Source organism: Carettochelys insculpta, chromosome 30, assembly GCF_033958435.1.
Source record: "Carettochelys insculpta isolate YL-2023 chromosome 30, ASM3395843v1, whole genome shotgun sequence".
In the NCBI taxonomy this organism is placed as follows: Eukaryota; Metazoa; Chordata; order Testudines; family Carettochelyidae; genus Carettochelys; species Carettochelys insculpta.
In genome coordinates, this window is record NC_134166.1 from 8297349 (window position 1) to 8324008 (window position 26660).

At 47.9% G+C, this 26660-nt stretch overlaps 1 protein-coding gene across 3 annotated transcripts in view; it reads right to left on the reverse strand.

Moving 5' to 3' along the window:
- The window catches only part of TUFT1 (tuftelin 1), a 30921-nt gene extending 19437 nt beyond the window's left edge, over nucleotides 1-11484 (reverse strand). For 2 of the 3 annotated variants that reach the window (XM_074980783.1, XM_074980781.1), the window contains exon 1: nucleotides 11396-11484. In XM_074980783.1, the coding sequence (XP_074836884.1) occupies nucleotides 11396-11455 (60 nt within the window). In that variant the 5' untranslated portion in view covers nucleotides 11456-11484. The remainder of the gene's footprint in view (nucleotides 1-11395) is intronic. The other variant, XM_074980784.1, reaches the window with a different exon arrangement.
- Between the last annotated feature and the right edge of the window lie 15176 nt (nucleotides 11485-26660).

The window sequence follows — 26660 nt, forward strand, 5'->3', positions numbered from 1 at the left end:
AGCATTGCATAGTGTGAAAAGTCATCTATACTGCATGCCTAGAAATTGAGACTCCTTAAACAATATTTCAATAGCCTGTTTTTGCAGGGGGAAAGAATTAACATGCTAATGCTACAAAGCTGTGGACATGTGCTACAATCCAAGCCTGTTACTGTCTGCACACAAGAACTGCTTCAATGGGATATAAATGTACTGCAAAAAGGAGAAGGTGGGACTATTCCTATGGTTTGCCATGCATGGGCTATTCATTATCTACAGAGCTGTATTCAGTTTCAGTAATTGTCATGGCTACTTGAAACTCAGTCCAGAATTTTTGCATTTCCAGAAATTTTCTAGTGAGCTAAACTCACAGGCTCTCCACAGAGCCCTGCGCAACCGTGGCACATCTGCCCTTGTTAGGTATATCTGATATAAATTCAGCAGTAATTAAATTTCCAGACAAAAACAGAAAACAGGGACTAGAAAACAGAGATGGACTGAATCAAATTGCAGAATGACCCGGTGCTACTTGAGCAATCGAGACCATAAGAAACAAAAAGGAATGAGTCACAGCCAATAAACATGAAGCAGAACATCCGAGAAATGAACAGGACAGATACAGAATGGGAGAAATATAATTAGCCTGAATCACTCTGTACCAGAGCCTGATTATTTCCATTATCCTCTTACATACACAGGTACCTCTAATTGCTACAGCAAAGATACAAAATTAAGATACAGATGCTTGATGGGAGATTCTAAGACAGTATTTCTTAAACTCTGTTAGACCACAGAACACCAAAACAATATTCTTTTATGCGAAACACCTATGAATTTTTTCCCCCCCAGAAAAGTTGCTGTCAGACCAAAAAAAAAAAAAACGAAAAAAGTAACACATAGCAAAAACAAAATAAAGTAATTTAATCAGGCATCGTAGCAATGAAGGATCATTGTATCTGGTTTTAACATCAGAAAATATATTCTACTGTGCACAATATCAAAAAAGAGTTGGACACTCGCAGCACACCTGCGAGTTGTTCACAGAACACTAGCATCCCATGGAACAGTCTTAAAGACTGACATTTATTTCTCTCCTCATAAATAAGGTGCTACAGGATTGCTTCCTTTTTGTGAGTTCTCTTAGAACAGTGTGTCTTAAACACACTTAAACAAACAGCGACCGGGTGCTGGCAAACAGGGTGCGTGCTAACAGGAGGGAGTTTGGAGAGGCTCTCCTGGAGGAGGAGAAGGAAAGAGCAAACTAAAGCACCTTGGGGTAAGTGGCTGCTTATATTTGGAGGTTTTGGGCTTGTGTGTTTGTTTGGAGTTTGGAGTTTGTTTGTTTGGAGTGCTGAGCTGAGTGTTTGTTTGTTTGTTTGAAAGGCCGTGTGCTCAGGCAGGCAGGCAGGCAGGCAGTTGGAAGCTGATTAGGTTTGAATTGAAACACCGTGTGCTGATTGGCTGAGCTGTAGGCAGAGGGAGGAGCTATCAGGGAGGCTGAGCACTTAAACCCTGCTAGTAAGCGACCAGGGAGCTTTGCGACCGGGTGCTGGCAAACAGGGTGCGTGCTAACAGGAGGGAGTTTGGAGAGGGGAGTTGAGAGGGGGAGCTTGGAGGGAGCCAGTGACTTCTGTTGCCCTTAAACTAAATCCTTTATAACAACCTCTATCTGAAACATTTAATTAACCCTCATATATAACTAGAGTAGGAAATGGAGGCAGAAGCCCAGCAGCAGAGTGGGGGCTATCCTGTTTATTGTGTCGAGTGCAGTATGTATGACTACCTACCCTGTGGGCGGGTGGCGTATGTGTGCGCTCGATGCAAGGAGCTCCTGGCCCTCAGAGACCGAGTGCGTGCTTTGGAGGCCAGGGTGGCTGAACTGGAGGAGCTAAGGAAGGCAGAGGTGTTTGTGGATGAGACTTTCCGGGACATAGTAGGGCTGTCCCACCTCCAATCTGACAGTCCTGAGGCTGTTACGGAGGATGAAAGGCTCAGGGAAGGAGAGCAGTCAAGGGGAGCAGAGGGAAACCATCCCGTAGTTGGGACCCTCCTTCCAGAGGGTGATGTTGTATCCTCTCGTGCCGAGGATACTTCTCCGGGGGAGGGAGCGCCAGCTGTTAGGAAGAAGCAGGTTTTAGTAGTGGGGGATTCGATCATTAGAAATATAGATAGTTGGGTTTGTGATGACCGGGAGAACCGTATGGTGACTTGCCTGCCTGGTGCGAAGGTTGCGGATCTCTCGAGGCATCTAGACAGACTTATGGGCAGTGCTGGGGAGGAGCCGGTCGTCGTGGTACATGTTGGTACCAATGACATAGGGAAGGGTAGAAGAGATGTTCTGGAGGCCAAATTTAGGTTACTAGGAAAGAGACTGAAATCCAGAACATCTTTGGTGGCATTCTCTGAAATGCTTCCAGTTCCACGCGCAGGGCCAGATAGACAGGCAGAACTTCAGAGTCTCAATGCGTGGATGAGACGATGGTGTAGGGAAGAGGGGTTTAGATTTATTAGGAACTGGGGACACTTTTGGGGTAGGGGGAGCCTATACAGGAAGGATGGGCTCCACCTAAATCAAGGTGGATCCAGACTGCTGGCATTAAACATTAAAAAGGACATAGAGCAGTTTTTAAAATAAGAGGTGGGGGAAAGCCGATTGGTGCGGGGGAGCACCTGGATCGGACGGAGACTTCTCTTACACGAGGCTCCATAGACAGGGATTCCCTAGAAGTTAGTCAGATAGGGAACGTGGGAAATAATATATGGGCAAGATCAGATGTGAAACAATCGTGCATAAAAAAATCCACCACGTCTGTGAAAGGCGGACATATAAATAGTGGTAGTTTTCTAACATGCTTTTACACTAATGCTAGGAGTCTGTCTAATAAGATGGGTGAACTGGAGTACCTCATATCAAAGGAGGAAGTTGACATAATAGGCATCTCAGAAACATGGTGGAATGAGGACAATCAGTGGGACACTATCATACCGGGATATAAATTATATCGGAAAGACAGAACAGGTCGTGCGGGTGGCGGAGTGGTACTATATGTGAAGGATAATATAGAATCAAATGAAGTAAAAATCCTAAAGGAATCAAAATGTTCCATAGAATCATTATGGATAACAATTCATTCCTCTAATATGAATATGGCATTAGGAATATATTACCGACCACCTAACCAGGACAGTGATAGTGATGCTGAAATGTTAAGGGAGATTAGAGAGGCTATCAAAATAAAAAACACAGTAATAATAGGAGATTTCAATTATCCCCATATTGATTGGGTGCATGTCACCTCAGGACGGGATTCAGAGATTAAATTTCTTGATGCCTTAAATGACTGCTTCTTGGAGCAGCTAGTACAGGAACCCACAAGGGGAGAGTCGATTCTCGATCTAGTCTTGACTGGAACGCAGGATCTGGTCCAAGAGGTAACTGTTACTGGACCGCTTGGAAATAGTGACCACAATATAATAACTTTTAATATTCCTGTGTTGGGAAGAACACCGCAGCGGTCAAACACTCTGGCATTTAATTTCAAAAAGGGGAATTACACTAAAATGAGGAAGCTAGTTAAACAGAAACTAAAAGGTAGAGTAATTAAACTAAAATCCCTGGAAGCTGCATGGAAACTGTTTAAAGACACCATACTAGAGGCCCAACTTAAATGTATACCCCAAATAAAAAAACACAGTAAGAGACCTAACAAAGAACCACCATGGCTAAACAGCCATGTTAAAAAGGCAGTGAGAGAGAAAAGGGCAGCTTTTAAAAAGTGGAAGTCAAATCCTAGTGAGGAAAATAGAAAGGAACATAAACACTCCCAAATTAACTGTCATAATGTAGTAAGAAAAGCCAAAAAAGAGTTTGAGGAACAGCTAGCCAAAAATTCAAAAAACAATAGTAAAATGTTTTTTAAATACATTAGAAGCAGGAAGCCTGCTAAAAAAGCAGTGGGGCCCTTGGATGATAAAGATATAAAAGGAGCGATCAAGGAAGACAGTGCCATTGCGGAGCGATTAAATGATTTCTTTGCTTCAGTCTTCACGGCTGAAGATGTTACAGAGGTTCCTAAATCTGAGCCAGCCTTTTTAGGCGACAAATCTGAGGAACTCACTCAGACTGAAGTGACATTAGAGGTGGTTTTGGAATTAATTGATAAGCTGAATAGTAACAAGTCTCCAGGACCAGATGGCATTCACCCAAGGGTTCTGAAAGAACTCAAATGTGAAATTGCGGAGTTATTAACAGTGGTTTGTAACCTATCCTTTAAATCCACTTTGGTACCAAATGACTGGAAGACGGCCAATATAACACCAATATTTAAAAAAGGCTCTAGAGGAGATCCTGGCAATTATAGACCGATAAGTTTAACATCAGTACCAGGTAAATTAGTAGAAACACTAGTAAAGAGTAAAATTGCAAGGCACATAGAAGAGCACGAATTGTTGGGCAAAAGTCAGCATGGTTTCTGCAGAGGGAAGTCGTGTCTGTCTAATCTATTAGAATTCTTTGAAGGGGTTAATAAACATGCGGACAAGGGGCACCCAGTGGACATAATATACCTAGATTTCCAGAAAGCCTTTGACACGGTCCCACACCAAAGGCTTTTATGTAAATTAGGTGGTCATGGGATAGGAGGAAAGGTCCTTTCATGGATCGGGAATTGGTTAAAAGACAGAAAACAAAGGGTTGGAATAAATGGTAAATTTTCACAATGGAGGGGGGTAACTAGTGGTGTTCCCCAGGGCTCAGTCCTGGGACCGATCCTGTTCAACTTGTTCATCAATGATCTAGAAAATGAGGTAAGCAGTGAGGTGGCAAAGTTTGCAGATGACACCAAGTTCTTCAGGACAGTCAAAAGCAAAAGGGATTGTGAAGCACTACAAAAAGATCTCAGCAAACTGAGTGATTGGGCAGCAAAATGGCAAATGAAATTTAATGTGGGTAAGTGTAAGGTAATGCATGTTGGAAAAAATAACCCAAATTACACGTACTACATGATGGGGTCAAATTTAGCTACGACAGATCAGGAAAGGGATCTTGGAGTTATAGTGGATAGTTCTCTGAAGACATCCACGCAGTGTGCAGCGGCAGTTAGTAAGGCAAATAGGATGTTAGGAATTATTAAAAAAGGGATCGATAATAAGACAAAAGATATCATACTTCCCCTATATAAAACTATGGTACGCCCACATCTCGAGTACTGCGTGCAGATGTGGTCTCCTCACCTCAAAAAAGATATATTGGCATTAGAAAAGGTTCAGAAAAGGGCGACTAAGATGATTAGGGGCTTGGAAAGGGTCCCATATGGGGAGAGGCTAGAGAGACTGGGACTCTTCAGTTTGGAAAAAAGGCGATTGAGGGGCGATATGATAGAGGTATATAAAATCATGAATGGTGTGGAGAAAGTGAATATAGAAAAATTATTTACCTTTTCCCATAATACAAGAACTAGGGGACACCAAATGAAATTGATGGGTAGTAGGTTCAAAACTAATAAAAGGAAATTTTTCTTCACACAGCGCACAGTCAACCTGTGGAACTCCTTGCCCGAGGAGGCTGTGAAGGCCAGGACTCTATTAGGGTTTAAAAAAGAGCTTGATACATTTTTGCAGGTCAGGTCCATAAATGGCTATTAGCCAGGGATAAAGTATGGTGCCCTAGCCTTCATAACAAGGGCAGGAGATGGATGGCAGGAGATAAATCACTTGTCTTCTGTTCTCCTTCTCTGGGGCACCTGGCATTGGCCACCGTCGGCAGATGGGATGCTGGGCTTGATGGACCTTTGGTCTGACCCAGTATGGCCATTCTTATGTTCTTATACATTTGTTAGTCTTTCAGGTGCTACAAGGCTGCTTGTTTTTTGCGAAGCCTCAGACTCATACAGCTGCCACCCTGAGTCTAAGAGAACTATCATCTTAAGTAGTAAGCCACAAAATGAAAGTTCTAGGATAGTGACACACAGCAAAGATGCCACCTCCCCCACCCCACAAGCCTTGTATAATGCTTTTGGGGATGGCAAGGCCTAAGAAAATCCAGTCGACGCAGGAAGAGTGGACAAGAATTCAGTGAATTTTCCCCATGCCTTTCCCATTTACAGCCTATATTTCCACAGCAACGTTATACTGCAGCAAAATAAGCATCTGTTCTGGAACAGCTGGTAGGGGAGCAAAGAAAAAAGTTCACTATGGAAAAAGTGAGGAGACCGACCGCAAGCTATGAGGTAACCAGGGAAAACAGGTACTGTCTCATAAATAACATTCCTGGAGTGGGGCTGGCTCTTTAATCGTCCCAGCTTTAAGATTCCATGCATACTTTTAAATCTTGTTAAACTAATCTCTCCAAAGTCAATCATTTGAGAAGTTTGGAGGAGACATCACTGAATATTACACAAGCCAGACCAGCTCCAGCATCCTCAAACCCTGGTCAAGAATGGCTTCTGCATAGCTTGGGTCAATCTCTAAACAGAAGTGCCCCCTCATTTTTAAGAGCAGCTTGCTGAATATTATTCAAACAAATGTCCTGAAAAATTTGGAACAGAGATGTGATCTGATCACTCATCCTTTTTATCTTATAGAACAGCTCAAAGCTCTCCAAGGACATACAGCATAATGTTTTCATTTCTACTCTTTTTTATACTAAAGAGTATACTTTTTTTTATACTTAGCTACGACAGATCAGGAAAGGGATCTCCTCACCTCAAAAAAGATATATTGGCATTAGAAAAGGTTCAGAAAAGGGCGACTAAGATGATTAGGGGCTTGGAAAGGGTCCCATATGGGGAGAGGCTAGAGAGACTGGGACTTTTCAGTTTGGAAAAGAGGCGATTGAGGGGCGATATGATAGAGGTATATAAAATCATGAATGGTGTGGAGAAAGTGAATATAGAAAAATTATTTACCTTTTCCCATAATACAAGAACTAGGGGACACCAAATGAAATTGATGGGTAGTAGGTTCAAAACTAATAAAAGGAAATTTTTCTTCACACAGCGCACAGTCAACCTGTGGAACTCCTTGCCCGAGGAGGCTGTGAAGGCCAGGACTCTATTAGGGTTTAAAAAAGAGCTTGATAAATTTTTGCAGGTCAGGTCCATAAATGGCTATTAGCCAGGGATAAAGTATGGTGCCCTAGCCTTCATAACAAGGGCAAGAGATGGATGGCAGGAGATAAATCACTTGTCTTCTGTTCTCCTTCTCTGGGGCACCTGGCATTGGCCACCGTCGGCAGATGGGATGCTGGGCTTGATGGACCTTTGGTCTGACCCAGTATGGCCATTCTTATGTTCTTATGTTCTTATCTACAAAACTGCACAAATTTAATGCAAACATCCATTTTGCATTAAATTTTTGGTAGACTTCCTTGCGCTTAAAATCAAGCTATCATGAAGCATAAAGAACCCCTTCCTGACTAAGTTAATTTTCTGGGAGAATTAAACCTGTGGTGGAAAAGGAGTTTGAAGAAATTGCTAAAATGAACTCTTGCAGCACGGCCAAACCTCACTGCTGTAGTCCATGTATATTCAAGCACCTATTTAACTATAAGAATCCTAAGTAAAAAGGAGACTGTGGACAGAAGTCTATACCAATCTCTGCCCTACACGGTCAAATTCAACTCCTCTGAAGATGCATTTGACTATGTAACTGCAATGAAAATGCATTGCACTGACTGCAACGAAATTAAAGCAGGGAAGCATCCCACTTGTCTACATTCCAGGTACATTTAAAACTATGACTGTTTCCCTTTCCTGGTCTTTTAGGGGAAAAAGAATGAATAACCACTAACAATTTATTAACTAAGAAAATACCTATTACTGCCTCCAGTAATTTTCTACAAGAGGCAGGTGTGCATGTCTGAGTTAGTAAATTCGGCATACTACTACCTATGAAAGTAACCTCATGTTTGGGAAACACTCACATGGCAACACCTTAGTAAATACCATCTTAACCTTGAGCTGTTTGCTCCACAAAGATTACAAAACTTGCTCAATTTTCTTTTCTTCCAACACACCCTGAATTGCACATGGTTAGAGTGTTTACAATAGGTCATGATAAGAGCCAAAGAAAACCTGATAAATTTTTAATACAGTTTTCTACTTGAGCTTCTGTGGATGATCACCTACAACTAGAGATTTATACAACACCTTTTAACAATAAAAAATTCTTGCTCTGATGTCAAGAGTTTACTGTGAGCAAGCAGTGGGGATGGAGTGTGTAATTTGATCTAACAGAGTGACCGTCTCAGATTCTTCAATGCATAAAATTTAAAAAAGTTATCCAAATGTAGACATTTCCCCCACAATATAAAGTAATAGATGCTGAAGGGGAAGGGAAATAAGGTCTGTAGCCAAACTAGGATTCACATGTTTTGAAAAAAGTCTCATTTTAGATCTTGTTGTGACCAACATTCATTACTGTGAAGCCACCCAAGAACAAAAACAAGCAGGAACAGAGATACAGGTAAGCTAAATAAATAAAAGAGATACTGAACACTGCTCAGCAAAGCTCATTTCAACTACCTGTTCCCAAGAGCATCCAGAAGCAAGGAAGTCTGTCTAGGAAAAAGAGAAGATTAGTAAAGAACTAAAGACTTAAGTTAAAAAACAGAGGATTAGGCTGCTCTCTAAAGAAATGAATGGAGAGCTACATAAAAAGAATTGCCTTTTCTGAGGCCAGGAAAGAATGCCCATAACTGAGCCAAGAATCCCTGACACCAGCATTGAATCATTTGGGGTGTGTCTACACAGGCACAAATCTTCTAAACAGCCATGCTAATGGCCGTTTCGAAGATTCCTAATGAGGTGCTAAATTGAATATTCCGGCCCCAGTACTTCGAAAGCCCCGCTTTTGAAAGGATCGGGATAAGGGGATTTCGAAAGGGGCGGGGTCCTTTCAAAAAGGACCCCCATGTAGCCACACCATGCCACAGCCGGAAACATCCTAATGAGGTGCTGAATATTCAATTCAGCGCCTCATTAATAATCTTCAAAATATGGGTATTTCAAAGATTTGTGCCCATGTAGACACAGCCTAGGTGACTTTGAACAAGTCACTTCATCTGCGTCAATTTGTCAAATGGGAACAGGACTGACCAGGATATTATTGTGAAGAGTAATCAGAGTAATGTTTGCCAAGTGTAGAAAGATGCAAGGTGTAATAGGTTTGCTTATTACTACAGTATCACACAACACATTATGCAATACATGCGTAACACCACAGCTGTTCCATATATGGAAGGGAAAGGCTGCAGGGAGTTAGGATTCTCTCATTAGAAGACAAAAATGAGTCACCTTGGGTAAGAACAAAGGCCTGAGGACTGATACTGGCAAGGAGAATGAGAAACTGAACATGAAACAATTAAAGTTCTGCTGAACAACCAAACAGGAGAAATCCAATGCACATTTATGGAAGCCATGTTTTTTCCTGGCTGAATTTCTTCCACAGCATTAACAGTCTTCTAATATTGTTTATCATATAGCAGGAAGAAAATTACATCGAGTGACTGACATACCCAAATGGACGAACTGGCATTTATGGAGCCTTATCTAGAAATCTCAGAGTTCTGGGAACCCAGTTTATCAGATCCAGCATATTTTAAACTTTAGCTTCATCACTAACCCAAAGAACAAACAAACAATCTGTGTCAGCCCAACAAGAATGGCATTCCTAGAAGATTTGCATTCTGAAAGCAATTCAGAAGGACTTTAAACATAAATACGCTTGCACAAAACAGAGGCTACTAGTAAAGTAACAATTAAAACCAGTCCTGAAGAAGAACTTTGTTTAAACTCAAAAGCACATCCTCTCTCGCCAACTGAAGATGGTCCAGTAAGAGATACGGTCACCACACACACCCCTTGTCTTTCCAGCAACCAAAACACATTTACTAGATTACTCAAATCTCATTATTAAAGTCTCCAATGTAATTATCACCCTGACTGCAGGCAAATTAAGCACCACACAAGGCACACAATTCAATTAGCACAGTCTGGATATCATTATTTGACAGCCGTAGTGTTCCAAACCTATTTGTTGCCTGCTTCACTTTTCCCAAAAGAGTTATATACCTGAGTACAGCATCAAGAAGTGCTACATAAATTGTTTATTTAACTATTTCAAATAGCTAGAGGTGGAGCAGACACTGATCCTTGTAGTGTTAACATTTCTAACTCCTCATCTGGCCCCATCTTCATAGACCTAGCACGCATACAATTTCTGCAAACAAAGATTATGGAAGAGTACAAAACACCAGTGAGGCTGGCTATAGTTTTCCAATTAAACTGAAAAATATTCTGATTTCCAAACTCCACTACCAGTATTTAACACTTAAAGCACAACCTTAGAGCAGATGGGGAGTAGAAAACATGATTTTGAAAGAAAATAAGAAGCCAACAGTATGTTCATACAAGATGACAGGACACAAGCGCTTTCATAATGTGTTTTGAGAAGAGTTCCAGTAGGGCTCAGAGCACCTTTCCAAGCCAAAATAGAGAGAGGAAGGGAAAATAACTGACTCTCAGAACTGCAAGTGAAAGACCAGACCAAAGAGCTGCCTGGTTTGCACTCAAAGGTCTGACACCCATCCACACATGTAAGCAGCTCAGGAGCTGCCTGTTCTCCATAGCAGCTTTCCACAATCAAGGAAGTTACAAAGGCTTTCTGGTCAGTGGAGTCTCCCTAACACTCCAACATCAGGGGCCTCCCTGCTTGTTCCTTGCCAAAGGCAACCCCGCAGCCTGACCTACCCTATAAACATCCGGGCGGGGTCTTCATCTCAGGCAAGGCTCACACAAATTCCCTGCACCTAACACCACAAACCCTGCGCCTAAACCCTCAACCCAGAGCCACTTCCACTGCAAGCAGGCGGCTAGCCCTGGGGATGGGAGCCAGGAATCCCAGAGAACCCCAAGGAGTTGGGGAGGGCCCCCCTCCCCCCCAAGAGAGTTACAGTCATTCAGGACTCAAGGGGCAACCACCTAAAGCCACAGGGCACCGGATCCAGCCTCCAACCTCCCGCCCAACACACGCGCACGCACAGGAGAGAGCAGAGCCGCGAGTGGTACAGGGACCTGAGGAACCCCCCTGGGGTCAGATGGGGGCGAGACTAACTCAGGGAGCCTCCCACAGACTGAGCGTAGCCCGCCCAAAGTCGCTGGGGGGCTGCCAGCTCAGGGACACCCCTAGGGATTGGGGGGCGGGGCTCTGCCCAGACCCAGGGGGCCGCCACCTCAGGGGATCCCCCAGGAGCTGAGCAGGGTCCCTGCAGGGCCACCGGGACCTGCGCTCAGCCCCGCACCCCAGCGAGGGGAGGGGGCGGCCCCTGGCCAGCCCTGGTCTCCCGCATGCGGGGGGGGGGGGGCTGACCCATGGGCGGGAAATCCCCCCTCCGTCCCCCGTCCCTCAGGTGGCTCACCGGCCTCTGGCCGTCCGGCCGCACCTCCGCCAGCGTGCACACGGCCCGCGCCCCGTTCATGGCTCCGACCCTTCGGCGACTGAGCGACGGGCGGCTCCGCCCGTGCCGCATATACCGGTCCCGCCCCTCTCCCCCTCGAGCCACGCCCCCTCGCCCTCAAGCCACGCCCCGACGGCCGACGGACGAGGCGGCTTCGGGTTCCCTGTCGCCGCCCCGCCTCTGCACGCGCCGCCTCCGCGTGAGCCCGGGACTCGCGCGCAGGACGCGGCTGTTGCTGCTGGTGACGCCTGGGCCTCCAAGGCGCAGGGAGGCTGGCAGCAAGCAGGGCGGGGTGCATGCAAATTAGTGCATCGCGATCGGGAGCCTGGCATGGAGATTAATGCCAAGTAACAGAAAGTCGTGCTAGTCTGTGTCCTGTCAAAACACACAAGCGGTCGAGTAGAACTATAAAGACTAACAAAATAATGTATTAGGTGATGAGCTTTCGTGGGACAGACCCACTTCCTCAGACCTTAGCCAGACCAGAACAGACTCAATATTTAAGGCACAGAAAACCAAAAACAGTAATCAAGGTGGACAAATCAGAAGAAAAAAATGATCAAGGTGAGCAAATCAGAGGGCTCATTTTCATACTTGGCTTAATCTAATTCTTGACTTTCCCCCCACCCCCATCCTTCTACTCGCTGATTTGCTCACCTTGATAATTTTTTTTCTGATTTGTCCACCTTGATTCCTGTGTTTTTTTCTCTGTGCTGTAAATATTGAGTCTGTTCTGGTCTGGCTATGGTCCGAGGAAGTGGGTCTGTCCCACGAAAGCTCATCACCTAATAAATTATTTTGTTAGTCTTTAAAGTGCTACTTGACTGCTATTTTGTTTTAATGCAAAGTAGTGTGGGACGTTGGATGTTAATGCAAAGTAGGGTGGGGTCTAGTAGCATCTAAATTAAAAGTGGGGTGGGGTCTCCTATATCAATACAAAGAGCGGGATGGGGGGTCTTGCCTGTGAATACAAGCGTGTTGAGTTGGGGTCTTCTACGTACACTAATATACAGCTGTGATGGAGTGGGGGGGGTGCATGTGTGAGTCAGGCTGGATGTCCGAGGCAAGCAGCAGCTCCCAGTGGCTAAGGATGACCCTGGTGCTACAACTGGCAGATAACACCTCTGCCTAAACAAAGAGCAGGGAGGAGCTGAGCTGGGTTTTGAATCGGGGGCGGCAGTTAGAGGCGAGGAAAAGGGAGAGCTGGAAGGCAGCCAGCCTGAGGAGGGGGAAAGCTACACCCCAGAGGGGCACCCCTCGGGGTCTTCCCCCCAGGACAGGTTGGAAGGACTGTCTCTGGCGGCTATGCTGTTGCTTCTGTGAGAAACTGGACATCTGTTGCCTAATAAACCTGCTGTTGTGCCTGCTGAGTGAGAGTCTCTCCTGCCAGCGGGCGGGGTGCAGTGCAGGGGGACCCCTGAACCCCATCACACTGGTGTCAGAAGTGGGATGCACTGCACCCACGGATGAGCTCCCAGCAGTGGCTGACTGAGCACCAGAGAAGGAAGGAGTCTCACAAGAGACAGAGGCAGAACAGAGCCATTCCTGCAGCTGCTGCTGGTGAGTGGATACCCCGGGAGATAGCGGGGAGATGGATTATACCCGACTCCTGAAGGCAGAGCTAGCGGGGCTGTGCAGAGAGAGGGGCCTGACCGTGGGGAAGGCGACCAAGGCCCAGCTGACTGCACAGCTGGAAGAGAATGACCGATCCTGGGGGGCAGAGCCTGTCCCGGCAGAAAGTGGCCGGTCAGCCTCGGGAAGCATTTCGGATTCTCCGACAGGAGCGGGGGCTCGACGCCGTCAGACAGACGCGGTGCCCGCCAGGTCGCGCTCAGCTAGCGGTGGTCCATCGCGGGCAGAGTCCCCCACCGCAGAGCTGCAACGGCTGGAACTCGAGGTGAAATTAAAGGAACTGGAGCACCAGGAACGGGAAAGAGAGCGTGAGCATGAGCGACAGGAACGAGAAAGAGAGCGTGAGCACGAGCGCCAGCTACAAGAGACACAGCGGGAGGAGAAAGAACGAGAACGGAAGGAGAGAGAGCGAGAGCGTGAGGAGAGAGAGCGAGAGCGGGAGCATGAGCGAACCATGGCAGAGGCGAGACGCCAAGAGGCCCCAGCTGCGGTAAGCGGGGAGGGGACGGCCTCTCCTGAAGGGGAGTCAGTGGTACAGTATGTACTGACCTTCCGGGAAAAACTCACCGAGCTCATGGGCCTGGCCAGGGAGAACCTCTCCATGGCCCAAAGGAAGCAAAAGGTCTGGTATGACCGTAACGCCAGGGCCCGAGCCTATGCCACCGGGGATCAAGTGATGGTCCTTATACCTGTGCGGCGGAACAAGCTGCAAGCGGCCTGGGATGGGCCCTTCAAGGTCATCAAACAGCTAAATGACGTGAATTATGTGGTGGAACTGTCGAACCGGGCCCACAGCCACCGGGTCTATCATGTGAACATGATGAAACCTTACTGGGACAGGCAGAACTTGGTGCTGGCCGTGTGCAGACACTGGGAGGGGCAGGGGGATGATCCCTTGGTGGATTTACTCACAAGGACTGGAGCCAGCTCCTTGCTGGAGTCTATTCCCCTCTCAGACCAGCTGACCCCTGCCCAGCAGACGGAGATCAAGGAGGTGCTGCATTTGCATCAACAGCTGTTCTCGGACAGACCCGGATGCACTGACCTGGCTGTCCACCGAATAGAGACAGGCACCCACGCCCCTATCAAGTGTGTGCCATTCAGAGCCACAGGGAGGACGGCTCAGGACATAGAGCGGGAGGTTGAAGACATGCTGGCTCTGGGGGTGATCCAACCCTCGTCCAGCCCCTGGGCCTCTCCCGTGGTGTTAGTCCCTAAAAAAGATGGGTCTGTTCGGTTTTGTGTGGACTATCGCAAGCTTAACGCCATCACTGTCTCGGACGCCTACCCCATGCCCAGGCCTGATGACCTTTTAGACAAGCTGGGGGGAGCCCGTTACCTCACCACCATAGACCTCACCAAGGGGTACTGGCAAGTGCCATTAGACCAAGATGCCCGGCTGAAGTCGGCTTTCATCACTCCTGTGGGGCTCTACGAGTTCTTGGTCCTTCCCTTCGGCCTCAAGGGGGCACCCGCTACCTTCCAGCGTCTGGTGGACCAGCTACTGAAAGGGATGGAGAGCTTTGCCCTGGCTTACATGGACGACATTTGCATCTTCAGCCAGACGTGGGAGGACCATGTGTCCCAACTCAAGCAGGTGCTGGACCGACTCCAGAAGGCCGGTCTGACTATCAAGGCAGGGAAGTGCAAGGTGGGAATGGCTGAGGTGACCTACCTGGGCCACAAGGTGGGCAGCGGCTGCTTAAAGCCAGAGCCAGCTAAAGTGGAGGCTGTCAGAGATTGGCCAACACCCCAGACCAAGAAGCAGGTCCAGGCCTTCATTGGGATGGCGGGGTACTACCGGAGGTTTGTGCCCCACTTTAGCTCCATCGCAGCCCCCCTCACGGAGCTGTGTAAGAAGGGAAAGCCTGACAAGGTGGTCTGGACCGAGCAGTGCCAAGAGGCCCTCTGCGCGCTGAAGGAGGCTCTGGTCAGGGCCCCAGTGCTGGCAAATCCAGACTTCAACAAGCCCTTCCTGGTGTTCACCGATGCCTCGGACGTGGGGCTGGGGGCGGTGCTAATGCAGGTGACTGACAAAGGGGAGAAACACCCCATCGTGTACCTGAGTAAGAAGCTGCTGCCCCGGGAGCAGAACTACGCAGCCATAGAGAAGGAATGTCTGGCCATGGTGTGGGCGCTGGGGAAGCTGCAGCCGTACCTGTTTGGACGGCGTTTCACCATGTACACCGATCACTCACCCCTGACCTGGCTGCATCACATGAAAGGGGCCAACGCCAAGCTCCTGCGGTGGAGTCTGCTCCTGCAGGACTACGACATGGAGGTGGTCCACGTCAAGGGGAACAACAACACCATAGCCGATGCCCTGTCACGCAGGGAGGGCCCCGAACTTCCCCAGGTCACTGGCTAAGTGACCCCGCTCAGTGCGGTCTGGAAGGGGGGAGAGATGTGATGGAGTGGGGGGGGTGCATGTGTGAGTCAGGCTGGATGTCCGAGGCAAGCAGCAGCTCCCAGTGGCTAAGGATGACCCTGGGGCTACAACTGGCAGATAACACCTCTGCCTAAACAAAGAGCAGGGAGGAGCTGAGCTGGGTTTTGAATCGGGGGCGGCAGTTAGAGGCGAGGAAAAGGGAGAGCTGGAAGGCAGCCAGCCTGAGGAGGGGGAAAGCTACACCCCAGAGGGGCACCCCTCGGGGTCTTCCCCCCAGGACAGGTTGGAAGGACTGTCTCTGGCGGCTATGCTGTTGCTTCTGTGAGAAACTGGACATCTGTTGCCTAATAAACCTGCTGTTGTGCCTGCTGAGTGAGAGTCTCTCCTGCCAGCGGGCGGGGTGCAGTGCAGGGGGACCCCTGAACCCCATCACAACAGCCAGGTGTGATTTTGCAAGACCTTGGAGCAGAGGTCTTGCATAAAAATGAATGCACCCCGGGTAAGGTCTGTGCGCAAATCAATAGATGAGTTTGGCTTGTGTACAGTATCCCCACAGCAGGGTGTGGGTAGAGACAGGCCAGCTTTATGTTTGTACTCTGTAGCAATAATGCATGGTTCTGGTTGCTAATTATGTGCTCCTATCAGCACCAGTCAGTTAAGGAATGGTAATTTTAATAACTATTTCTTCTCTCCTCAAAATGCATGGGAGATAATACATGAAAATTGGTGCAGGTCATTTAATTGTCAAATTCATGAATTCTTAAATTCTTGTAATTATTGTCATTGAGGATTATTACTTGCAAAAATGCAAGACTGTTTCTTCTGTGGATACATTTATGCATATATTTTTAATATCTTCATTAGTTTTTTGATACAAGGTGATGTTGCATTTATAGATTACAATAGCTTTATATTGTTTTTAATTGAAATGCCAAAAAATAAAAAAATTGGTTGTTTTCAGTTTGTCAAGAAATTACATGAAAAATCAATGCAGGATTTTTAATTGTTTTCTAGCTATTTATATTGGAAGGCATATTACATTCATATTAATTACTAGATTTTTGTTCTTTTGCATGTATTGACTTGCATCCATTGCATATCTTAATTTTATTGCTATTATTTACATAATCAATTCAGCATATGATGTTTTCAAATTAATTCTGCAATCATTTGTATCCAGGACATTACATGCATGTGATCCATGGACTTGAAGAATCTTGCATTCATTTACATTCGAGCAATACATGCATGACATGACTCCTAATCACTTTCCAGTCACTTGCTTTGGAGAGGTATTTAAGTAGCTTTAGCTGCTTCATTCCAGAACAAGAAGGAAGAGAAGGAAATTGTGTCCTGCAGAAGAAGTGTGTCAAAGAGAAATTTAATAGCAAGGCTGGTTAAAGAAGATACAAGTCAGCTATTTGGATTGGAGTTGCTGCCTATCAGCAGGCATCGTTCTGGAGTTTTGCTTACTTGTCTTCAGAGAAGGTTAATCACTTTTGATCTGCCCTACATTAACATCATGCATCTCTAGCACTTTTTCAGCCAAGGAACTGGATTGATTAAGCCTCCCAGCCACTCCCTGGAGAAATGTATAGGCACCATTACCATTTCATAGCAGGGAAACTGAGGCACAGTGTGTCACTATTCCACGTCACCCAGCAAAGCTGCATGGCAGGGTCAAGAACAGAACTGATAATTCCTGTTTTAATTTTTAAGGTCACATTTGCTATGAAACATTAGGAAAAGAGCATGGACAGCCTGCTTCCTAGGCCCTGGTCTCACACGCAGACCATACTTCCTACTAGCACCAAGAGTAGTAGAACCCAGGAGGCCTGACACACATGCTTTTGTTCTAGCCAGTAGGCCAGACTGGCATGGAGAGACTGACATCTACATTGCTGCTCTAATCACTCAACTCTGTTTCTGATCCTGTCTTCTCCACAGTTACTTCCAATGGCCTAGGATTCTCCCTCAAGCCAGGTTTGTCCTGAAGAAGAATGAGTTAATTGTCCCGCTGAATTTCTCCCATTCACCCTCGTTTGTTTTGGCACTTTTCTTTGCAGGTGTTGAGTGAGTAACCAGCCAACTCTATCTCCTGTGTTTGTGGTTCAGCAGAGGAGGACTTGGAAGGTGATCTAGCACAGCTGAGGGATTGTTTGGGGCACAGCAGGGAAGTTTCCCGGAGCTGCTGGGAGCAGCAGACCATCTGTTTCTCAGAGCAGAGCGCAAGAAAGAAGCTGTTCAGGGTTTTATGTTTGAGCCAGCTCACCCCTGTGTGTGAGAACAGAAGTGGAGGAGAGAGAGCCACGGCAAATCCACGTGAAAGCGCCTCACAAAGCAGCACACAGAGCAGGGCGTAAGGCTCCACTGCCCTCTGCTTTTGGGTAACAGAGCCTGCAGTTTCACTGTGCAGTGGGCAGAGACTACCCCCTCCTTGCAGCATGTTCCTGAGCAGGAGCACAGGAAGTCGTCCCTTCATCCATCTAGAGAGCTGGGCCCTGTGACTGTTGTTCTCAAGCAAGTCGAACTCTTCCATGTATTCACAGGTGGGAAAAAGTACCCAAAAAGTTACTTGAGTAAAAACACAGCGGCTGGAGGGTGTACTTTGCTTTTTCTGACTCTTGGCTGCCCCACCCCACCCCTCTGCTCTTCTGTGTTGCCCACCTTGATTACAGGTTTTTCTGATTTGTCAACCTTGATAATTTTTGGTTCTCTGTGCCTTAAATATTGAGTTTGTTCTGGTATGGCTATGATCTGAAGAAATGGATCTGTCCCACAAAAGCTCACCACTGAATAAATTATTTCGTTAGTCTTTAAAGTGCTACTGGACTGCTTTTTTGTTTTGAGTAAACATACAGTGGCTTTTGGGCAAAATGTACTTAAGTACAAGTTACTGGTGTCTTTTTCTGGGAAACTACTTGAGTAAAAGTACATGTGCATGCCCCCTAGATTGTACTCTCAAGTATCCAATAGTGAAAACCCCTGCACTTTTACTCAAGTAACTTTGGGGGTACTTTTCCCACCTCTGCATGTATTGATGCTCACAGATCCCTTGTAGGGTGATGCTGTGGTCCCCTTGGTACGGATGGGGACTTGAGGCCACAGGAGGATGCAGGGGACGTTTTCATGAACTCTACAGCACCTTAGAGTCCATCTGTGCTGCAGTCAATACATACGCAGCCCGACGGCAGTGAGTTGCAAAGCCCAGGACGGCTGATTGAGATTAAGGGGGCTAAAAACAGCAGCATAAACATGGGGGCTCAGACTGCAGCCTCCTCACTTGCCAGGTTTCAGAGCCTGACCTCCAGCCTGAGTGGGAGCATTTGGACTCCATTGCTCTTTTTGGCTCTCGGAGACAAGCCGTGGGTGCCTGAGTCAGTTGCTGCAGGCTCAGAGACTCTGCCACTAGGCATCCTTCCCCTCACCTACCTGCTCCCTTCACTTTAAGGACCTTGTGGTGCTTTTGGCCTGCCAGCCCCAGAGACGGAACAGCCAAGCTGCCCGCTCCCTGTCCTGCTAATGAAGGTCAGTACTGACCCCAGGCATGGCCCTCTAGGGGCATCCATGGTCTACAGCCTGTCTGCCAAGCCTGGGTATTAAGCTGCGGGATCTGGAGCAAGACTTAGGGAAAACCCCATTCCCTCCAGCCTCCCAGGGGGAGCAGAGAAGGCTTCTCAGACACCTGCCTAGGGTAGAATCCCAGCCTTCTGAGCCAGCAAGCTGCACACAAGACACCCTCACTCCAGAAGCAACAGCTCCCTTGCTGTCTCTTCCTGGAACCAGCCACCCTTGAGCCTGAGTCACTGCCTGTCACCGCGAGGCAGTTTGCATGAGAGAATCCTGCTAGAGACACCCTCACAGGATGCTTCTTACCTGGCAAAACGTCCCCTCGGCACACCTTGCTTCAGAACAGGGCTCCGCTTGGCGCCCCTCAGCCTCAGGAGCCAGGGCTTGCTCGGTCTGCATTTCGTCCCTTCCACAAGAAGCATCTGTGGCAAAGCCACCTCCTCACATCCTGGCTTTCAGGGAGCCGGTCTGGCCTCCTCCTCTGCCCAAACGGGTGTGCCATTTCTCCTTCTCCCCCTCCTCCGCTGCCTCCCTACCTGCTGCATTCCAGGGGCATGAGCTCAGGGGGACTGATCTGCAGCGGGGCGGACAGTGCTGGGAGAGGTGCCGAGCCAGAGCAGATTCCTGCCGCAGGCTGTGGTGAGAGGGGCGTAGAGCCTTGCTCTAATCACGGAGGCAGCAAACCTGAGCAATGGATCTCTTGAGGCTGTGGAATGTACTTCTCCTGAACCACGGGCCCATGCCAAACCTCTCCCTGCTTTCTGCTCTGAGGGCCTTCAACGGTCTGGTCTAGAATCACTAGAGAGCAATGTGTGTCTTAAAAATAGACTGTCCCCCCCCGCCCATACAGCCCTTCCCATACCAGATGCTCTACTGCATGCCTCTCTCTGCCCTTGGGGAGATGACCCATAACAGATGTGGTGTCAGCAGTTCATAATGGTAGAAATTGGGGGCCTGGCTACAGAATCCAGGTTTCATTCTCCAGTGATGAGCGCACTGTAAGAATCTCTATCGAACAATAGGGGGAAGAACAGTCCTTATTTCCTCATCTGCTGACCCCAAATATTGATCCTGTTTTTGGGCACAGAAATGCCAAGTGAACACGAGAAACAAGTAAGAGAGAAAGCTGGGCTAGTCTATATACTATCAAAAACAAAAAAGCAGTCAAGCAGCACTTTAGAAGACTAACAAAATAATTTATTAGGTGAGCTTTCATGGGACAGACCCACTTCCTCAGACCATAGCCATACCAGAACAGACTCAATATTTAAGGCACAGACAACCAAAAATAGTAATTAAGGTGGACAAATCAGAAAAAAAATTATCAAAGTGAGCAAATCAGAGAGTAGAGGGGCAGAATGGTGGGGGGTAGTCAAAAATTAGATTAAGCCAAGTATGCAAACGAGCCCCTATAATGACCCAGAAAATTCCCATCCTGGTTCAAACCACATGTTAATGTGTGGAATTTGAATATAAAAGAGTTCAGCAGCCTCTCTTTCAAGAGTGTTGTGAAAATTCCTCTTCAATAAGATGCAAACTCTTAAGTCATTAACAGAATGGCCCACTCCATTAAAATGCCAGCTGACCGGTTCCTGGATCAGGAGTGTTTTTAATGTCTGCTTTGTGCCCATTAACTCTTTGTCTAAGAGAGTTTGAAGTCTGTCCAATATACAAAGCATCTGGGCATTGTTGGCACATGATGGCATATATGATATTAGCTGAAGAACATGAGAATGTGCTCGTGATTCTGTGAATAACCTGATTAGGTCTGGTGATGGTATACTGCAGGAACACCAGTCCTGGAACTTCTCCTTGCAACAAAGCCCGCTGCCAGCTTTGTCCATGTATCTATTCTGGAGAATACAGAATACTTGAAAGAGGGTGAGGTGAGACATGTGCAGCCCCTAACAGCTCATCAAAATTGGCGGAGTCGTTCCCTCCCCACAAAAATGATTGCCCCCCCCTCCACTCTACAGGTGCTGTCTCAGTGCTCCTGCAATAGTTCCTTTCCGCAGCTCCCTGTGAACACAAGTGTTGCTAGGGAGCGAGGTGGTGCCACTCGGCAGGGACTGAGCAGGGCAGGGCCATGGGAACTGGCCCAAGCTGTGGAACATGAACTTTGCTCATGTTGGCTGGGTAAACAGCAGCCACAAAGGCCTGGCAGGCCGTACCCATCCTGCACTACCTCGCAGGTCTGGGACAGCATCCAGGGACCCACCCACCCAGGTGCAACAGTGGGTGGTTTTGTGCCCAGGATGGGAAATTTCAAGCCAGTATAAACGGGCACAGGCTTTGGGACAAAAGGGGTGTCACTTGCCTGCACTGGGTGAGTATGCCAGACAAGTCATAGACCTGCCAGGAGGCGGGGGCTATGGCTGGGCCAGTGACCAGCAGGGAAGTGGGCAGTAAGCTAAGGCAAACCTTCCCGTGTCTGTTGGCAAGCCCTGTTAAACCCATTTCTAACTCAAGACTACATCCCTTCAGGGTCCCCAGGCCAGATTCTGATCTCAGATGCCTGGTGTAAAGCCAGAAGAATTCTACTGACAAGAGCTTTCAGGGAGATGGGGGCACATTACCAAAGCAAACAGGTCCCTCAAAATCCTTCAACACTCATCTGAGAGGAGGGCTCCTGACACCCACTGTGCACTTGGGGAACTGAGGCACACACTGATGAAGTGACTTGCCCAAAATCCAGAGGCTGCAGAGCATGATTTAAAGTGGGGGGAGGGACAGAGTTTCCCTCTTCCTTTCACTCAGCACCCTCACCAGCAGCCTTGCCCACCTGGCCCAGCAGCCCCCCTACACCTGCAACTTGCGCAAGTGGCAGTATGAGCAGTATCAAAGGCGTAGCCGAGTTAGTCTGTATCCACAAAAACAACACGAAGTCCGGTGGGACCTTATAGACTAACAGATTTTTTTTTGGAGCATAAGCATTCATGGGCAAAGACGAAGCAACGTGCATCTGATGAAGTGGGTCTTTGCCCTCCAAAGCTTACACTCCAAAAAAAATCTGTTAGTCTATAAGGTGCCTCAGGACTTGTGGTTGTTTTAACATTGTGACCTAGCACTTGGGTTCACGGCACCATTCAGGTTTGGCCCACCCTACCCTCCAGCTCCAGGTCCTCTGCCAAGATCCCCCCGCAGGAGACGATAGCAGAAAAGGGCTCCCCTGTGTCACCCTAGCCAATGGGCCCGCTCCTCTTCTGGAGGGAGCCCAGCACAAATGCTAAGCTAGTGCCTATAACTGACCTCATAGGGGTATGAGGCCTGGGCTGCTCATTGGGCTGCAGTTAGGACACTCCTTGATGCCCAGTTTGCTAGGAACTGGCTCAACACCATCAGTATCTCATTTTTGTAACTGTTCTTGGCTCTTCACCCCCTCCACATTAAGCTTTGATCTATCCCTCGCCCCCCGGAACGCAGCCTTCATTAACAGACAAAGTCCAACCTGCTGCTCTTCTAAGGAATCCCCAGCTTGGCCTTTCCAAGTCCCTCTGATTTCATATCAGCACAAAACAGACTTAACAGTTGTCAGTGTCAGGGAAGCGGAAGCCTCTCCGTGTGGGTGTTTCCCAGAAACAAGCCAAACGCCACCCCCGCAAAAATAATAACCTTTATTCCACCTCCCACCCCAGGGTTGAATCAGGCTCCCTGACCCCCTTCCTGCTGTACCCCAAATTGGGCCCTGAGGATGAGTTCGCACCACACACCATCTTCCCCATTAAACTAATTGCTACCTCTCTTGTAGTCTGGCTGAGCTGATGAAGCCCTGAGATCCATGAGCCAGCTGTAGACAGCTCAGAGCAGAACCCTTGTTAGCCAGTGAACACTGAGTTATTTAAACATGGATAAATCTGTCAGATGTCCTAGAGACCCAATCTAAAATTTCTGTGTGTTAGTGAAGGCACCCTGGTCACAAGAGCGGCCTGGGAGCCAGGGCTCAGCTCAGGGGAACATGGTGTATCTATCTTGATACTTATATATTCACCACAGCAATGGAGAGGCTCATAATCATCCCAGCATTTTGTCCTCACACCCCCACGTGTCAGAACAGGGCTATTATCTGTATTTTAGTGCTGGGAATGTGAGGACTGGAGACATCAAGTGACAGTCCCCAAGGGTCCAGAGGAAAGATGACAGAGCAGGCTTTGACTCTGGACCTCCTACTGCTGGATGCCTGGGTTCTACTCCCAGTGCTGTAACAGACGCTCTCCAAATTTGAGCAAATGCCTTCCCCCTGCTCTGTGCCTCCATTTGTAAAATGGGGATGGTGCACGGGGGATTTGACAGTTGATCAGTGAGTGCGGGGTGCTCTTTTGGTATCCGGAAAGAGCAAAGCACTAACACTCTGAGAGCTGCTGGAAGCCTGGAGTTTGCAAGGTGGCTTTTAACTCCTTTGGTTCCTATGATCACTGTTTAGAGAAGCAGTGTTATCAACAGAGAAGTAACCCTGTGCCCTGCAGATTCATCAGAACTGTCTGCTCTGCCTTTGGGACGTTCGGTATGAATGTATTTTAGAGGTAATCTGGGATCCCTATAGCACGCATATGAAGCCGCCTTCTCCAAGGGAGCCTTTATTTATAACTTTTATAGAGGTCTGCAAGTGGGTGAACGGTGTGGAGAAAGTGACTCACTGGCCATCAAAGGGTTAGGGACACCCAGGCCACGTCTATATGAGAAGCCTCTGTGGACAGAAGTCACTGTCAGAAGGGATTTTCCAGCAAAACTTCCATCGACAGATTGTGTCTACACATAAAAGCAGATCAAAAGAGCAATCGGAGCTGTCGACAGAGAGCACCCAGACTGCCCAGCCTTCTCTCAACAGAATAGTTGACCAAAAGCTCTGCAAACAGAGCCGCCCAGTGAACCAGAAGCCCTATCTGTTGAGAAAAGCGCCCCAGAGCAGCTACTTGGCTCTTCTGTTGAAAGAACACTGTTCAGAGAGGCCTTATACCTGAACAGTCAGAGGTATGACGCTGCCAACGGATGCGCCAGGTTTTGTTGGCAAACTGTCGAGAAAGCGCATTTTGCACGTCGACGCTCCGCGGTTTTTCCCCGACAAAAGCCCAGTTTTGCCAGGAAAAGCCTCTCGTGTAGACACAGCCCCAGAGCCTGGGGTTGTGCGTGACCCTGATCACCTGATTCAGCCGTTGAGGGCGCTATGCTGCAGGAACTCATCTAATTCTTTTTAACCCAGTTCTACTCTTGGCTTTCACTACAGTTTCACAACTGGGCACCTACCGACATTTCCTGGTGCCTAAATTCTTTTTAAAACCTGGCTCTAACCTCTAGATCTGGACTAGTTCTGTTAAAGTCACAGGTCCAGAGTCTCCTCTGGAAAGGACGCTGCCCTGGTCGCTCCACTTCAGCTGAGTTACTCTTCCAACATAACGGAGAACAGAATCTGTCCTCCAGCGGATGGCCACATTCATGAAGTGGAGAATAGGAGCCAAGAGTCTGGATTCTCCCCAGTCTTCCGAACTCACCTCCCTACAGGGACACCTGGCAGTTTTAACACCTGGACAAGAACATTTGTGTCCTTTCTCTTTGGGAGCTATTTTTGTCTCATTTATTCCCTGCTAGGCAGGTCTTTCTCTTGTGGGTGTTACCAAGGGAGTTGTTCTTCCCCATAATGTGGCCCTAACTAAACTGGGTTACATCCAACATGCTGCATTTGGGGTACAGTGGTAAAATTTGCCCTGGCTAGACCTGCGTGAGGTCATCTCTCTGCATGATGAATCCACATTTCTGAGTGTAAGGTCTGCAATTATGTGGGCCAAATAGCCCCTACACGAGTATATTTTTCCATGCTATGAATCACCCCACTTGTGAGTTACAGTACATGTGCCAGGTTGCTATTGTTGCTTTCCCAGACCTGTGGGCTAAACTGAGCATGTGTTTATTAGATCCCGTGTTCACGGCTAGACTCTCAGTGGGTGAAAAGCCACACAGCTTGAAATGGAGCAACACGTCAGCAGGGGATCTGGTTCATTGGCTCCAATGGAGCAGGGCTCATTTACACCAGCTGGGAATCTTGCCCCATTGATTCCAGTGGAGTGATGGCCAGTGCGGGGGCTGTGATGGTGTTATTTACTGGAAGACAAAGGCAGCTGTTTATTTATTTGTAACTCATGGTGACAGACCAAAATTAAGTCCCCTGGATGGCCAGTCCTATGGCAGGACCAAAACTAGGCTGCAAAGGTAACAGGTCCCATGTTTAAGGAACTAGACTAGAATTCGAGAGATGGGTTCAAATTCCAGACTCTGCCACTGACTCCTTAATCAAGGGCTACGTCTACACTAGCGAGTTCTGTAGACAAAACTGGGGTTTCAGAGACAAAACCTGGAGCATCTACACACAAAATGTCTTTGTCAACAGAAACAGTCAACAAAAAAGCTCCAGGGGCGGGGGGGCGTCTGTCGACAGAGCAGATCAAAAGATCAATCTGGTTTTGTGTGTAGATGCGATTGGTCAACAGAAGTTTTGTCGGAACATCTCTCCCGGCAGTAACTTCTGTAGACAGATGCTTCTAATGTAGACGTAGCCAAGCTGATTAATTTCCCTGGGCCTCAATACCCTCCCCTCAAAAGAGATACAGGCTTTGAGCTCTTTGCGACAAGGACTGTCTCTCACTGAGAGTCTGTGCAGCACCTGACACAACAGGGACCAATAATTTTCTGGACACTCTCAGGGCACTTCAGAAACATTCACTGACTAATCCTCCGAGCTCTGATCTGAAGTGGCGACCAAAATTATCTAGAAACATCGCAGAAGAATAATTATGCTGGGTCAGATTAATAGTTCCTGTAGCCCAGTTGTCTTTCAGCTGTGGCCAGGGACTGATGTTTCAGAGGAAATGAACAAAGCAAGGCAATTAGCAAATGGCTGTCATCCCCCATCATCCCCTCCCAGTTTCTGGCAGTCATAAGCTATGTCTACACGTGAATGCTACATCGAAATAGCTTATTTTGATGTAGCGACATCGAAATAAGCTATTTCGATGAATAACGTCTACACGTCCTCCAGGGCTGGTGCCGTCGACATTCAACGTCAACGTTGGGCAGCACTACATCGAAGTAGGCGCTGCAGGGGAGCGTCTACACACCAAAGCGGCCCACATCAAAATCAGGGTGCCAGGAACAGCTGCAGACAGGGTCACAGGGTGGACTCAACAGAAAGCCGCTCCCTTAAAGGGCCCCTCCCAGACACACTTGCACTAAACAGCACAAGATCCACAGAGCTGACAACTGGTTGCAGACCTTGTGCATGTAGCATGGATCCCCAGCTGCAGCTGCAGCAGCAGCAGCCAGAAGCCCTGGGCTAAGGGCTGCTGCACACAGTGACCATAGAGCCCCGCAGGGGCTGGAGAGAGCGTTTCTCAACCCGTTAGCTGATGGCCGCCATGGCGGACCCCGCTATTTCGATATTGCAGGATGCAGATCGGCTACATGTGCCCTACTTCGATGTTCAACGTCGAAGTAGGGCGCTATTCCCATCTCCTCATGAGGACAGCGACTTCGACGTCTCACTGCCTTATGTCGATTTCAACTTCGAAATAGCGCTCGCCACGTGTAGACGTGGCAGGCGCTATTTCGAAGTTGGCGCGGCTACTTCGAAGTAGCCGGCACGTGTAG